The sequence below is a fragment of the Drosophila novamexicana genome, unplaced genomic scaffold (genome assembly GCF_003285875.2).
Source record: "Drosophila novamexicana strain 15010-1031.04,08,12 unplaced genomic scaffold, DnovRS2.1 tig00001353-arrow-arrow-pilon, whole genome shotgun sequence".
In the NCBI taxonomy this organism is placed as follows: domain Eukaryota; kingdom Metazoa; phylum Arthropoda; class Insecta; order Diptera; family Drosophilidae; genus Drosophila; species Drosophila novamexicana.
In genome coordinates this window covers 645,566-659,071 of record NW_020824851.1, presented here as the reverse complement: position 1 = coordinate 659,071, position 13,506 = coordinate 645,566, and the positions used below count along the sequence as shown (strand labels likewise).

At 38.6% G+C, this 13,506-nt stretch overlaps 1 protein-coding gene across 2 annotated transcripts in view; it reads right to left on the bottom strand.

The window, feature by feature from the left end:
* LOC115767204 (integrin alpha-PS2) overlaps nucleotides 1-9,765 on the bottom strand; it is a 36,223-nt gene extending 26,458 nt beyond the window's left edge. For both annotated transcript variants that reach the window (XM_030711394.1, XM_030711395.1), the window contains exon 1: nucleotides 9,387-9,765. In XM_030711394.1, the coding sequence (XP_030567254.1) occupies nucleotides 9,387-9,583 (197 nt within the window). In that variant the 5' untranslated portion in view covers nucleotides 9,584-9,765. The remainder of the gene's footprint in view (nucleotides 1-9,386) is intronic.
* Nucleotides 9,766-13,506: the final 3,741 nt, after the last annotated feature.

Here is a 13,506-nt window from a genome sequence, read left to right as displayed (position 1 = left end):
GGGCCAGAGAAGAAGGAGAAAAACCTTCGCCCTGTCTTTGAGCCGCATCGCGCATTGAATTTCAAATCGTCATCGATCGATGTTTTTGCTGCTCGTCGCGTGCAGCAATAAAAATTATGTTAAAAATAAACTTATTTTTCGAAAATGTGTACCTTCCACAGTCCACGTCTTTGACTCTGACTCTGACTCCGACTCCGACAGACGCTCGAGGGGCAAACACATGCACAACATCCGCTGCAGCAGGACAGCACGGGCCGTACAATGGCATGAGCCGAACAACAGTGAATACCCCTAACGCGTGTGGGTGCGCTGCGTGTGAAGCTGCGCATGCTTCCTGCCTGCGACACGCCGACTCTCTGCCTCTGTCCCGCCTGCGCCGGCTTCTCTGCCTGTCACGCAAAATGTGTGAATGAACAGTGATTGCCAACTGTATGCGTATATGAACGAGCCTAGGTACATCTGCTGATCAGCGGGCATCTACTTGGTTGAACTTATCTTATTAATATGCCTGATCCAAGGTATTTGTCATTCATTATGACTCATTAGATAAACTAAACACTTAAGGTACTCCTAATCGATTTTTGATTCATCAAGTGTGAATCATACGATTAGTGCATGTATAAACCAATTCTTATTAATATAATAATTATATTGATTGCAGTTACATCAAGATGTCAACACCTAGTATTTGTATTATAAGCTTATCTATAAAGCCTAATAAGTAGTTAATAATATAAAAATACATAACTGTATTCCGCTTAGTAGTTATAAATATATTGTCACACAATATAGATTTTATAAATTTTATAACATAAATACATTTAACTCTATATAGAGTATCTTCGCATCTTAAATAAATGATATATGTACATATGAAATATAATCGAGTTATGCCCAAGATATATAGTTGGCGACTCTTAAGGGCAAAATATTTAAAAACTTATGTCGTTATTTACTTAAGATAAGTTTTAGCTAAATGGATAAAACATAAGAAAAATTCTTGAGATGAATACAAAAGCGATCACGTAAGCTGCCTGCTGCATAAACAGCTTATCTTTTTAATCTTCTACTATCTCAAGCAGGTTGCCAACCACAGTCTCATGCAGCATGCTTATCAGTTGAGTTACGTAGACGTTCACATTTGGCACGCACTGTATAATGCACAGCCCAAATACGAGCACATAAATGAATACATGAAAGGGCTACATTTAATTTACCAAAATCGCTAAGTCATTCTGAAGTCAGTCCGAAGAGTGAGAGTAGTGAGGGTCCCGTTGCCGATGCCGAGGGATTTTATTTCTATATTTTTGTTATTTTATTGTTGTTGTTGTTGTTGTTCTTGTTGTTGAGGGCAGAAACGCGAGGGCGTTTCGGCGCTAAACATGTGCGCGCCTCATTTCTCTGCTCTCACGCTGCGGACTGCGAGAGACAGAGACAGAGACCGAGTGAGAGAGAGAGCGAGAGAGAGAGCGAGATAAAAACAGAGGCAGAGAAATTCCGGCTGGGAAATAAAAGTAACTGTTCACACGTGACGACGCGCTGCGCCGGCGCTCAAAAGTGCGACACTCGGCGCTCCGTTCTGTGTGTGTGTGCATGTGTGTGCGTGCGCGCCTGTGTGTGTGCGTGTGTGTTTTCCCAACACCTTTTTTACACACTTACACTTCCGTACAAATGGGACTGGGACACAGGATACGGCTCTGGCCAAATAACGCTGCGGTCTATCTCCTATCTATAAGTCTTTGCCAGCCCACATCGTTTTGATCCGATCTTTATCTTTATGGCAACCACTCGACTCCGCAATCAAGCGGCAATCAATTAAATGCCAGAGAGATCGAGCTGAGCTGAGCTAGACAGCCGGCAATTTAGCGACTGGCCAACTGCCAGCCAAATGCCAAAGTGTACAAAAGTACAGTAAATATTTGAAATCAATTACATTTCATTGTCTACTGCTACTGCTACTGCTACTGCTGCTGCTGCTGTTTGCAATTTCATAACCACAACAAAGCGACGACCGACAGCGGCAGCTGTCTAATGCAATTGGGAGTCTGTTTATAGGACAGAGACAGAGACGGAGAACGTGAGGCAGTTGGCGCCTCCAACTGAACAAAAAATGAATGCAGCTAAAATTGATGCAACCAAAAAGCAAGCGAAATCACCAAAGATCTTTAGATTATGCAGTGAATTTGCTCGCTCAGCATTTTCAAGCAATTCGAGTTGAAGAACATTTCCGAAGAGAAATAACATCTCTTCGGATCTAGTTTTAGGACTTGCATAATTATAAGGCCAACGAATTGTTAGTACCCAGCTTTTCTCTGGGTTAACTTTTAACTACGATCTATTCCATTTTATGCAACTCATTCCGTTCAGCGCCTGTTAATTTGCCAAATTCCACTTATTTTCCACCAGTAGATGTAACTTTGGATTAGCTGAAACAGTTTTTCATCCATTTACCATGTTGGTGGAATTAATATAAGTAATAATTTAAAAACCACATGGCCACAGTTGAAAGCTTTGGTCCCATTATCACAAAGAATGATAGGAGTTGCAACAGTTTTCCACCCATATTCCGTCTTTGCGGTATTTGTTTGGTATTTACCAAAACTCTGCCTTTATCGAAAAAAATTAAGTGTACAGTGTGAAGGAAATATCATCTCTTGCCTAAATAATTATTCATGTGTATTTGTGACAATCTTGCATATCTAATCTTTAGCTGACGAGAACATTTATGTTGCTATGATGCTTTAAGTCGAGGGAAATTTAAACTAGATCACAGATAGGCAAAACGTTAGTTAGTGCTCTTTTAGTACAAGCGGTTATTTCAACGTACCCTATATGCATTGGGGTACTAACCCAGTTTTGGCACCGGCTGCGACAACGCAATGTGAACGAGGCCAGGCTAATGAGCCAACTGCCTGAATGCCAGTGTATAAGGAAACCTGCGCATCTCAAGCTGGCTAGCTGGCAGCCACCTGCCGATGCGGCGATCCTAACGGTTGAGCGGCTGATGATGACTTATTTGGCCAATTGGGTGAAGCGGACGGCCAACCTTGTGCCAAACACTTGACCGTAAATAGCACACGCACACCTCTAACTGTGTCAGCTACAGATACAGATACAGATACAGATACAGATACAGATACAAATACAGATACAGATACAGATACAGATACAGATACAGATACAGATACAGATACAGATACAGATACAAATACAGATACAGATACAGATACAGATACAGATACAGATACAGAACAGATACAGATACAGATACAGATACAGATACAGATACAGATACAGATACAGATACAGATACAGAACAGATACAGATACAGATACAGATACAGATACAGATACAGATACAGATACAGATACAGATGCAGAGATTCAAAGATACATTTGCTGTTGCTCTGTTACTGGATATGTGTGTGTGTATTAATTGCCGCCGACAACGCTTCAGGGCAAACCACATTGGCCAATGGCTTGCCTTATTAACAATAACCACAACTTGTTACAGACAAAACCACGATGACTCCCCCTCTCTCCTCCACACACCAGCCCCACAATCCTGCCCCTGAAGCTGTTTACAGCCTCCGGCTTTGTTTGCGCGCATTTAACACACAATTATATTGTGAAGCATCAGATGGAGTCAGGTAATTTTCAGCTTTAAGTGCACTTCAGTTGTGACGGTGCGTGGGACGTGGGACGTGGGACGTAGCGGGGGCAGAAGCAGTCACTGTATGCCCTTTGACGCTGAGTATCACTCAACAAACACAGCCCTGAGCTCGGGCAAACATGTGTAAGTGTTAATCGTTAGACAAGCCCAAAAAAGAATTAGCTCCATTGGCTCTCTGATTGTTATACTTCTTGAGCAAATGCTCTTTGCTTCTTGAAAATGTTAATTACACAACTCGGAATCTAAACGCTAAGAGAGAATAGTGAAAATTTCACTAATTTTCCACATTTGTGGGTGGAAAGCTTAAAAATGATGCAAGAAGCTTTAGCTAAAATTGAGCTCAGCTTTTTATGACAAGCTGTTATACAGTCTATGAACATATTGGAATAACTTCCCACAATGAATGCATTTACAACCCGTACTATCCTTTCCCTCTTAGTCTTAATATTTAAGTGTTCAAATTAAGCTTTTACTTGAACAATTCCAGTACATTCTCAGAGAAATTAGGTAATCATTTTATCGCTGAGTAATAAGTAGTACTTAGAAAGTGTTTGAGTCGGAGCCCGGATGCTGTTGGCGCGTGCGCTTAGATAAAGAGCTCGAAATGAATCGATTCTTCTTCTACTTAATCATTTTATTATTATTATTATTATGATTATTATTATTATTATTATTATTATTATTATTATTATTATTATTATTATTATTATTATTATTATTATTATTATTATTATTATTATTATTATTATTATTATTATTATTATTATTATTATTATTATTATTATTATTATTATTATTATTATTATTATTATTATTATCATTATCATTATCATTATCATTAGCATTATCACTATCATTATTATTATTTACCGAAAATACCCATTGCTTATAGGGTATCTGCGCTGCGATGCGCATGTTGCAATTGCAACCTGACACAGCTGCTCGGCAGTAGACACTCGCACTCTTAGTCCAATCTGTATCTGTATCTTGGCCCGTATCTGTATCTGTATCTGTTACTGTATCTGTATATGGAAGCTTGGAGGCCTTCCAAGCACGCACGCAACGCTCATTTTGTGTTCTGTGTTTATTAGCGTCTGTTTATTGAATTGTAAACATTTTAACGCTGCATTTAAATAACGCATTGCCTGACTTTACTGTTCTTCCACTCGCTTTTGTTTTGTTGTTTTTGTGTGTGGGGATCTGTGTAAAAGATTTGGCGTTAAATGCACTTAACCCACTGTTTTCCAACATGTTCACTGTTCTTGGGTGTACTCTAAAATAGATGTGCTTTTTCATTTTATTATATTTCTTCTACGGAATATATCTCTCAATTGATTCTGATTTTTTGATAAATATGATATATTGAGATAAAATGTCACCTGATAGACACCCTATATCATTATCCATTATTGTTAACAACATTTATTCTCTCCTGCTTCAAGCATACATATTTTCAATAATTTCTTGAATTTTAATTTCCTTTTTCAGCATTTTGAAGGTTAGGAAATACCCAAGAAAAATGTTTATATTTTGGAATAGTACATTTTTTAAAAAAATTAAGCCCTACTTAAGTATTTAAATACTTTAAGCATTAGGCGGAAAATATAATGTTTACACTCCTTATGCGTTTATCAAAAATTCAATTGGAAATAATATATTATACTTTAAACGGAATTCAGAAATTCTTAACTGCAAAATAATAAACGTTAAAGGTAAAAAATTAAAATAAATAAATAAGCATGAGTTCATGAGCCTCGAAAGATGTGAAAGAAAACGGATGGCTTTTATTGAATTACGAGCATAAAACAAACACCAAAACCGCGGCCTTTTTTGACAAAGAAGTGAATTTGTGCATTTATACTCTGAATATTTACTTCAGCTCGCATGAATCAAAGTTGAACCCAAAACACACACGGAAGTGTTCTTGGTTAAAACAAATAGAAAGTGCAAAACGATTTTGTCATTACTTAAAATCGGCCAAATACCAAAAGGCATGTAAATGGGGTCGTGTATCTTAAAAATATCGAAGTTCTTATGCGAACTGCTTAATTGTAGCTGGTCACACTTATAGTAGCCAGAGCTAAAAACAAAGCAACACTGATATACTCGTTTCTCTTATGCACATTACAGGATATAAACAGATAATTGCAACCACTGATATTCCCCTTTTTATTTTGCCCATTACAGGGTACAAGCAGAAATGCCTCAGTTAATTGCGACCACTGATACACTCCTTTCTCTAATGCATTCTACAGGGTATAACAATAAGCAGAGCTATTTTAGTTAATGGCGATCACTGATATTCCCCTTTTTCTTTTGCATATTACAGGGTATAAGCGAACTACTTCAGATAATTGCACTTTGGCACACACACGTAACTTAAGCATTCTGTCTATCAGCCGCCTGATGTCTCTCTTTCTCTCGCTCTTCCCTCTCTCTCTCTCTCACACTCTCTCTCTATCTCTCTCTCTCTCTCTCTTACTCTGACTGCCTCTCTCTCACTTTCTTTGTGCGCGTCTTTATCTCTAGCTAAAAGACTAAGAGCTCGCGCGCCGCATCCATAGCTCGTAGCTCGGCTTGTCGTCGTTGCTGTCTTCTTCTTCTTCTCCTCCTCCTCCTCCTCCTTCTTCTGCTTCTTCGTCTTCGTTGGCAAGTGAACGTGCGAAAAGTTAAATGTCTAGAGGAGGGAGATCTTTGCATCCGAGCACTGGGCGCTGTGCTCCGCTGTGCTGGGCTGTTGATTAACACGCTCTGCGAAGCTGGCCGAACCGTTCCCGTTGACGAACTTTCAAAGTTCAATAGGCTATCGGGGACTCGGGCATGCGAATGTGAATGTGAATGTGAACACTTGGACTCGTCGCACATGGGGGACGGCGGTATTAAGCCATAAGGGGCACGGAAAACTTTTGCCCATTTGGCATGGGTCAGCTGCACTCGGCTAATAACGTGCCGGTTCAAAGCCAAAATGGACCATTTCCCAGCCAAATGCGCCAGCATCGTTTCAATTTATACACATGCCACATCTATATAAATATATATATATATATATATTCCGTCTCGGTTCCGAGACGGAATCGTATATTTATTTATATTGTGCATTGGGACACGCTGTGGGCCATTAATTTTGATTGCACACCTCGGAGCTCTGATTGATATTAATGGTATTTAGGAACTTCTGCCGTTGACACAAGAAACCAGACAGTTATATGACACTAAATGGAACATAACATTCCATTGGCCTGTTCTTCAAATATTCGAAAAGTGAAAACAAATTTCGTGCATGGCAGCAGATTGTCTATAAATATAGATCATTTTCGAATTGGAGCATCCCTTAACAGTTTAACAGTTTCCTCATATAATTGGGTTTCATATTATCTATATAGTATATACGAGTCGTATATATTATTTTTTAAACTTATAAACTTTATATATTCAAAAATATGATGTCGAGTTATTTCAAGAATGAACCGCATCGCACTTTCATATCTATACATATCTCTTATAAATTTTTTCTCACATATTTCTTTGCGAGCCGGACATCTTTTGAAACAACCAAGAACCTCTCTAGGCTAACCTAACTTATCTATGGAACTACACACATATCTTTTATTCTTATTGAATAGCATTTTAGTGCTTGATCAGCATCAATAGCCGAGACTTTTATGAATGTGCTCATTTCCGCAATATAAAGCTTTCTTATGTTCTACTTTTGCTTTCTTCAGTTATTTCACAAACTTTCGGATTCTTCAACATTTTTTCAAGCTTCATTCAGCGATGCATGGAACATATATTCATTATCTATTAAACTGTTTTTTCTTTCCATTATCAAAGACGGTAAAATATTTCTTTATATGCACATAAATATGTACTTTATGCTCATTATGAGCCCTAAATTGTACTTACAACTCTGGTATCATAAATGAACATGAAATTGATCCCGAAATGGAGCTGCTTGTCAGCACTTTTTTTCTGTATTTTATTTTATACACTTGCCATGGCTACTCAGATATTCTCATTGAATTTGTAACACATCGAAGGCATAGAGTATACATATTCTTGATCAATATGAAAAGACGATTCGACGTAGTCGTAAAACTATCCACATTGTTTCATCGGAGCACTATATCATAAAGCTGATCGGTCCAAAATAAGTGCTAGTATAATCGAACGTTTTCAGGATATCGTCAGAAAATGTTGGCATTTTCAAGCTATGCTATGTACCTCATATATGAGTCAAATCCTAACAACTTCGTACTACCCCAATATCATATGGCTCTAACGTAAGGTTCTTGTCAGTCGTTCTCAGCGAGTGTATTCAATCTTCAGCTTGCCGAAAATATCCGTTCTTTCATACAGAAATATCAACACTCTTTGAATGCATCACAGCAAAGTTATCAGTTGCAATTCAAGTCTCAGTTTCCGAATCGCTGTTGTAACTGCCAGGAAGGCTGACGGCGGCTGCGGCTGCTGCTCTTGCGTTCTGATAAAAGGATACTTACGCTTATCACTGGCTATCACTTGAGCCACTATCAGCGACTGTCCAAAAACAACGAAAACTCATAACAATTATGTGTGTGTGCGTGTGCGTGTTGATGATGCACCAAGCAGTGTGACCAGATTCAGTCATTTTCTAGCTAAATTTAATTATTATCAGCGACTGTCAGCGGGAAAAAGTTGAGAGTTGAAAGTTGACTAACAAATTTAGATACATTTAGCTATTTAGCATTGAATTTTAGCTACTTTTTTCTAGCGGCAGCTGGTAACACTGGCAAATGTGCTCGTTATGCGCATCTTTTCAATTTGTGGGGGGGGGGGGGGGGGGGGGGGGGGGCGTATCTATTAAGTAAAAGATACTTTTTGTTTGTCATGCTTGATTGTTTCCGGCGCGCATGCGCATGCGCACTCTGGCATTGAAATTTTTCCCTGCACATGTATGTGCGTATGTGTGTGCGTGTGTGCGTGTGTGTGTTTAGGTATGCATATGTCACTGTCACTCTTTGGCTCTGTCGTGGCGTTTTTGTATCGGGTGTCAGAAGGTCGTTCGCTCGATTTACATAAGCACTTCTGTATACGGTTCGAATTCGAGATATTTTGTAAACTAAACGTGAAACTGGCATATGCTTAAACAAATGCATAGTTTAAGAATTCGTAAGAATTTCTAGCCTTAGAATAAGCTAAGAAAGTCAGCTATAAACAACACTCATTATGCTCTCATATCACATTGATTCAGTTTAATATACAATACTTTCAAGGAATAACAATGGCTATATCTAACCGTAATTGGCCGCAACGATAGCATTTTTTTTTTTGACAATTTTCGGGAAAGTTATCTAAAAATTGAGACATACAAGAAATGTTCTTACTAACTTACGAACTGCATACCAAATCTCAAGACTCCGCATCTTATAGTCTCTGAGATTGAGCAAATACTTTATGGAATCGGAAAACAGAATCAGTGACAATATCATTTAATTTTTTTTGGGAAGTTATCCGAGTGTTAGACTTTCTGAATATGTATATACTCTATGAGAGAGCCTGAGTAAAAAAGTCTATTCTCTAAGTTCATACGCATATATACTTGATGGGATCGCAGATGCCAGTCGCATACACCTGCACATTATAGCCATATCTAACGCGCTTTCAAGGGACTCGGGATATTGAATACTTATCTATAATAATATACTCGAAATAAATATTATATTGGGTTACTTACGAGTTGAAGTTGGTAAAATCGTTGCGGGCCTTGTGCAGCGCAATGCTGAAGCCGAACATGGAATTGCTGGCATGCCGATGCCGCACGTAGCTGGGCAGATCGATGTTGTAGGCGTTTGTTGTTGGATGTCTGCTGCAGTGCATCATCATCATGAGCAGCAGCAGCAGGGCCTGTAGGCTACACCATCTGCTGATCATGATGTGGCGTGTGTTGTTTCGTTGTTGTTCTTATTCTTATTGTTATTGTTACTGTGGATGTTGTTGTTGTCGCTTCTTTGCTGGCTTTAGCTTTAGATTTTGTTGTTGTTTTTTTTATATTTTTTTCACAATTTTATTGCATTTTCGTTAATATTGTTGTTGTTGGGCTTGATTGTTGTTTAAGCTGTTGCAATAAATTGAATATTTAGCGTTGCAAATCGCGCATATGGTCAAAACAAACACATACAAACACACACACACGCACATACTCAGGCACGCACCCACACACATGTGTGCACGCATACATACATAGACAAGCTTTATTTATTTTATGATCTCAAGTTGTCTCTTGTCTGCAACCTTGGCCGAAATGACTTGAGAAAACGCTCAGCTCAGCGAAATTAAAAAGCAGCCGCCAGTGGCAAGAATTGAGACAGCACACAAACACAAACACACACACACACACACACAGGCATAGGCACACACATACAATTGAAATCAAGTTTTTGGACAGATTTTTGGCATTTTGTTATATTTTGTGCGATGCTTCGCAGTCACCAAAATTCTTGTTTATTTATGTGCTTAGTTTTTGATTCTTTCATTGGCGCGCTCTCCGCTTGTCACCGCAACAGCAGCAGAAGTAGAAGCAGCAGCAGCAGCAGCGTCAGCATTTGCTCTCAGCAGCAATCGTCGCTGCGGCTGACGTAACGCTGACAAAACGTAGTAGAACAGGTTGCCAAAATCAAATGACAAGCATCGCCGTTTAGTCAAGTTGCAAACCAAACAGCGACTGCGCAGCCGTGGCTGCAAAAATTGCATATGCAATGAAGGTGGCGGCGTCGGCGGCGGCTGCGCTTTAGCGTTGGCGTTGGCGTTGACGTTGACGTTGGCGTTTGATAATGACAGCGCTGCAGCGCAGGTAACATTTGACAAGTGGGCATCATGCACAATTCGCACGTGTGTGTGTATGTGTGTGAGTATTGTGTGTGGGCGCCACAACGACAATTCCAAGCTCATTGATGGTTGCCATTCATTGAGCGGCGGCGAGCAGTCATACAAGCCAAAACAAAACAAAAATACAAATTGCGTTTGCTTTTGTGAAAATATTAAAAATTGAATTGCGGTAAACGCGCCATATGGCCAACGACATTCGATTTAGTACACATACATATGTACATACATGCATACGCATATAGTACATAGGTACACATATATGTATGCATGTATGTACATACATATATTCGATATTAATATGCTGGGCCACGTCTTGCCTGTGCGAGTGTTGACTGTGTGCTAATAAAACCGTTAAAGCAGAGAGCGGGGCATATAATTATTGCAACTTTTGCGCCTCTCTACGCTGTTGGATGCTCTTTTTGGGTTACCGTTAAATGCCGAAAAGCGAAAACAGCGCAGCGTCAGAGAGTAGACAAACGCAGAGCAACACACACACACGCACACACACACATGGGCGCATACAAAGTCAATACACACGATCGCGATCGTCTAAAAATAAATGTGGCTGAGAGTGCGAAAGAGAGAGGGAGCGCTGAGAGAGCACATACGAGAAATGAGGGCCACATGCTAGAATCTAGAATCGGAGATTTCAAAGATACGATGCGTACGCCCAGTAAAGATATATATACATATATGCATACACATGTGTGTGTATGTATATTTAGTAAATATGTATACCTTAGAGCTACTGCATTAGTCAGCGAGACTGTTATAAAAATAAGCATCCTAGCTAAACGCTTCAATTGTAGCCAATTCCACAACCAAATTGATGGGCGTTCAAGGCGTTAAGCCTTCGGTAAACCAACAGCTGAGACAACAAATACTCAAAAAAAAAAAAACAATTTACATGCATATATGTACATATTTACATATGTACATATGTATGCATGTATGTATATTTAAAAAGCAGCACAACAATATGTTTGCTCATAATTAACTGCTAGATCAGGCGTGTGTGTGCAAGTGTGTGTGTGTGTGTGTGTGAAGGTTAAGCTTGAGAGCCAATTTTAAAATATTCAATTAGCTATAACCCATGCCCATTGGAATAGATAACAAATTGAAATCCAAGATTTCTAAATGTCTTGTAAGAATTTAAGAAAAACAATTTTGAAATGTTTAATAATAATTATGGCGATATCCAAAAAACCGTAAACTCTTGTAGCACACATTGATAAAAAAAAGAAGAAAAAAAACGGTATGCATATAGCACAATATGCTTATGCATGTTTAAACAAGCGCGGATCACAGGGTATCTGCTAGTCGCACACGCCGCGCAAAGACTTGTTTTTATATTCTCAAAATATTTTAGCTTATGCGTCACTTTTAAATTATTGCACAAAATTTAAAAAAAAAATATATATTAAAAAAAAACGCGATTGATGTATCAATTAATATAGTATACACACAGTATATACTATATATATATATATGTATGTATGTATTTGTGTGTATGTTATTTAATTTACAGTAAAGATTGTTGTCTTTTAAGAAACTATTCGAGAATGGAGACCGTCGCGTGCCGCGGTTTAAATAATTATTATTATTTGCAATTATTTATTATTATTACGTTTTGTTTGTGTTCTAACACATACGAAGCCTCAGAACGCAGCTGAATTTGAACAACGACTGCGCGAACAAATTCAAAAGAACACAAAAAACTTAAGCTAACATCGATGTGTCTCAGTGTATCTCAGTGTGTATCTCTGTAGCTCTGAGTTTTGTTGTTTTTGTTTTCTTATAGTTTTTTTTTTTTTTCTTTCTGTTTTTGCTGTTTTTGTTGCTTGTAGTGTACCTGTGTTCGCTCGCGCCGCAGTTCCGGCCCCAACAGCGTCGCCTACTCACAAAAAAAAAATAGAAAAAAAAAAATGAACAAAATTACGGCGAGAGAGTTGAGAGCGAAACGATCTTGGAGCAAAAGCTCCAAAGCAAACGGCAATCGCATTGATAGCAAAAGCCAAAGTTTTATTAACTGGCAGGTAAGATGTTTGGGGGCTGCTGTGTGGGCTGCACATGATCATATATGTATAAATACACACACACACACGCACACACACACACACGCGTTGTTGTTGTCTCTCTTTTGCCATGTTGAGTAGGCAGGCAACATTTGTATGTAATTTACGTTAGCCACAGATTTGTTTCTTTTAGACAAACCAAAAAACAACAAAGACTAAGACAAGACCGTGTTGATGTGTCATTTTTGTATAAATTATGCATGATATATACGAAAATTATATATATAGAGCATAGCGCACGCCCACGCTAGCGGAATTGATTCTCAGGTGGTCTAAAAACCAGCGTCAACTTTTGAAAGGTACATATAAATATTTTTTTATATTTAATGCGTTTTTTTTTCTTTCTACTCTCTTTCCCCTTCAAATCGGAATTCTAATTGAAATTCAAGTTCAGTTCACAGTTAAACATTTGTATAAAATATTACGCATACGCAATGCATGCCCGCACAAATATGTAATTGTTCAGAAAAGCAACCACAACAACAACAAGTAATATTTAAATATATCATCTTGTTCAATATATATATTTATATATTTTTATGCATAAGCGATTCTGAGTATTTGTGTAGTTGTACTTGAATTGAATATATTGTATAGTGGGTGGAAGCGGGCTCACAGCTCACTCGCACTAACACACACACGCACACACACACACGAAAAAAAAACAATTAGAACATTTATAACGATATATACGAACAATTAAATGGCATTCAGCTTAGGCAAATGCAAATAATTTTCAATTCTTAAACTGTTCGTGTAACGGTCTTTTGGCTCTTAAACAAACAACAGAGCGCGCGCAGACAACTGTCAGGCTACGCTACACGCGACCGAATAAAGTAAGAGGAAAGCGTAGCATAGTTCATAGTTGGCGGTCAGACGACTGGCCTGCCAGCT